The sequence below is a fragment of the Garra rufa genome, chromosome 22, assembly GCF_049309525.1.
Source record: "Garra rufa chromosome 22, GarRuf1.0, whole genome shotgun sequence".
In the NCBI taxonomy this organism is placed as follows: Eukaryota; Metazoa; Chordata; class Actinopteri; order Cypriniformes; family Cyprinidae; genus Garra; species Garra rufa.
The window spans coordinates 35,526,684-35,530,253 of record NC_133382.1 but is presented as its reverse complement, the minus strand read 5'-3'; the positions used below and the strand labels follow the sequence as shown (position 1 = coordinate 35,530,253).

At 29.3% G+C, this 3,570-nt stretch overlaps 1 protein-coding gene across 1 annotated transcript in view; it reads left to right on the top strand.

The window, feature by feature from the left end:
* The first annotated feature begins 1,173 nt into the window (after positions 1–1,173).
* ppp2r2d (protein phosphatase 2, regulatory subunit B, delta) overlaps positions 1,174–3,570 on the top strand; it is a 9,039-nt gene continuing 6,642 nt past the window's right edge. Inside the window, exons 1-2 of the mRNA XM_073828003.1 lie at positions 1,174–1,366; positions 3,505–3,570. The exon at positions 3,505–3,570 is cut by the window's right edge and continues 99 nt beyond it. Coding sequence (XP_073684104.1) covers positions 1,201–1,366; positions 3,505–3,570 — 232 coding nt within the window. The 5' untranslated portion in view covers positions 1,174–1,200. The remainder of the gene's footprint in view (positions 1,367–3,504) is intronic.

The window sequence follows — 3,570 nt, the reverse complement described above, 5'->3', positions numbered from 1 at the left end:
GTTTAGCTATGAACTATTTAAATGTTAATCAAAAATAATTGCTATAAATGTTTGTTAGTTTCAGAGTATGGAAGTCTGTTTTCGCTACTTAATTATAAAATAAAAAAGGTTATTGCGACTTTATCTCACAATTCAGGCTTTTCTCAATTGTGTGATACAATTCTGACTTTTTTCTTGAATATGGGAGTTTGTATTTCACAATTCTGACTTCTCTCATAATTACGAGTTTATGTCTCATAATTCTAACTTTTATTCTCAGAATTGCGAGATATAAGCACAATTGCGAGAAAGAAGTCAGAAATGCGAGAGAATTTGCTATTAGACTTTTTTTTCTTAAAAATGTGAGTTTGTCACAATTCAGACTTTTTTCTCATAATTGTGAAATATAAACTTGCAATCGCATGTTATAAAGTCAGAAATGTGACTTCTCCAAAAAAAAAAGTTTCTCTCACAATTCAGCCTTTTGTCATCATAAAACAAGCTATTGCGTGTTATAAAGTCAGAATTCCAAAATATAAACTCACAATCACAAGAAAAAAGTCAGACATGTGATGAAAATGTGCAGTTCTGACTTTTTTCTCGAAAATGTGAGTTTATATCTTATTATTCTGACTTTTTTTTTCTCATAACTGTGAGATATAAACTCAGAATTCCAAGATATAAACTCCCAATTGCAAAAAAAAAAGTCAGAAATGTGAGAATGTGCAATTCTGAATTTTCTCAAAAATGCGACTTTATAAAGTCAAAAATGTGTGTTATGAAGTCAAAATTGTAAGAAAAAGGTCAGAAATGTGAGAAAAATGTGCAATTCTGACTTTCTCGAGTTTCTCACATTTTGCAAATCTGATTTTATAACATGCAATTGCAAGTTTATCTCACAATTATGAGGAAAAAGTCAGAATTGCAAAATGTAAACTCAATTGCAAGAACTTTTTTCTCAAATGAGTCTTTATCTTGCAACTGACTTTTCTCAGAATCATGAGATATAAACTCAATTCTGAGGAAAAAAGTCAGAATTACAAGTGTCATTTCTGAGGAAAAATAAATGCGAGTTGTAAACTCTCAATTGTATTTTTTTTAATACATATTTATTTATTTTATAAAATTTTTTTTTTTTTTTTTTTTTTTTTACATATTTACTTTTTAAAGTTTAATATTTCATTAAGTAACTCTCTGGTTATTTTGCAGGTTCCTGTGCTGATGCCGATGGACTTGATGGTGGAAGCAAGTCCACGCAGAATATTTGCAAACGCACACACATATCACATCAATTCCATTTCAGTTAATAGTGATTATGAAACATACCTTTCTGCAGACGACCTCAGAATAAACCTCTGGCATTTAGAAATCACAGATAGAAGTTTTAGTATCCTTTACACAATCTGTGATGTGTGTCCTCCGATCTTAATCTGCTGTGTGTGTGTGCATGGTTTCATTTTCATAACCAATTTCCACCTTTAGAATTAAACGGGCCTTTTTTTTTATGTATCTTTAAGACGTCTATGTAAACATCCTCTAGGCATGCAAAATGAGGTAATAATATAGTTGGGCCTATATGGCCTAATATATTAACCTCTACACTGCAGTAGGTTCACATTACAATATATATTCGTTATTTTTCCTTTCATTTCGATCTCCTTACTTAAAGTTTGAATGTAAATGATACTGTAAATGATCAACAATAAAGCTTTGATTATGCTGTATGACTGTGATTTTTACTGGAATGCAGTTTAAAGATTGAATTTAACATATTTTATTTTGTTTCTTCTAATTAATTGACTAGCCTATAAATGTATAGTAGTTCAATGACGAGTGAATTATTCACGTAGTTTCATTTGTAAATAATTTTGTCACAGTACATCAAATAAAATAGGCCTACAAGACATTTATTCATCGTTCTATTAACTGAGTTTTTTCCATGTTGTTATTATTATTATTATTATTATTATTATTTATATATTATATATTTATTAGTATTTATGCCCATGTGTGACGATAAATAAGCTGTTTTCATTTACAAATGAAACTACAATGATTCATTGAAACCTCAGTGAAACACTAGTGTTTAAATAGGCTAGTCTATTAATTAGACGAAACAAAATAAAATATGTTAAATTCAACCTTTAAACTGCATTCCAGTAAAAATCACAGTCATATGTCGAGCATTTACAGTATCATTTACATGTAGAATGTTAAGTAAAGAGATCGAAATGAAGGGGGAAACGACTATAAATTAAAATATATGATATTTGCTTTCCGGGGCACGGGCTTCGATAATCTCACTCCTTTTTGACCATACCTCTGTTTGCATCCCTGAATACAAATTCACAATTACATGTTATAAAGTCAGAGGAAAAGGTCCAAAATTTGAGATAGAAATGTGCAATTTAGTTTTTTTTTTTTTCTCTAAAATGTGAGTTTGTGTCTCACAATTCAGACATTTTTTTTTTTCCTCATAAATGCGAGATGTAAACTCACAATTGTATTTTTTTAATACATATTTATTTATTTTTCAATTTATATTATTTAAAGATCATGTTCCATGGAGATATTTTGTACATTTCCTACCGTAAATAAATCAAAACTTATTTTTTCATTAATAATATGCATTGCTAAGAACTGGAAAAACTTCTTAAAGGCGACTTTCTCAATATTTTATGTATTTTAATTAATTTTTTTCAGATTCCAGATTTCAAATAGTTGTATCTCGGCCAGATATATCACAAATATATATAACAAATCATACATCATGGAAAGCTCATTAGTTCAGCTTTCATGAGTTTATATCTCACAATTCTTACATTTCTCAGAATTACGAGTTTGTCTTTTTTTTTTTTAATACATTTGTGAAATCCAAACTCGCAATTGCGTGTTATGAAGTCAGAATTGTGAGGAAAAGGTCAGAAATTTGAGATAAAAATATGCAATTTTGATTTATTTTATTTTTTTCTCAAATGTGTTAAAGATCATGTTCCATAGAGATATTTTGTACATTTCCTACCGTAAATATATCAAAACTTATTTTTTCGTTTATAATATGCATTAAGAACTGGAAAAACTTCTTAAAGGCGACTTTCTCAATATTTTAATTTTATTTTTTTCTTCAGATTTCAAATAGTTGTATCTCGGCCAAATATTGTCCCATCTATCAAAACAAATCATACATCGTGGAAAGCTAATATATTTAGCTTTTATATGATATTAATTTCTATTTTGAAAAATTGACCATTATGGTTTTGTGGTCCAGGGTCACGCATGTCCCCTTTAACAACTGTATTTTACTATAAAACATACTTTTATTTATTTTATTTTATTTATTTATGTGTCGAATAAGACATTGGAGTTGGTGTCACTTTAAATATATTCAAATTGGCCAATCATCCTTTTCAACCGTTTCTTCAAAAGCCAAATCCCCAAGGAATGATCAAGACCTCCATCTGCAAGGACTTTAAAGTGTGTTTGACGTTATTTCTGTTAGTTTCCTTTACCGTTTCCCCTCCTCAGACATTGTAGATATAAAACCAGCCAATATGGAGGAGCTGACGGAGGTGATAACAGCGGCAGAGTGTC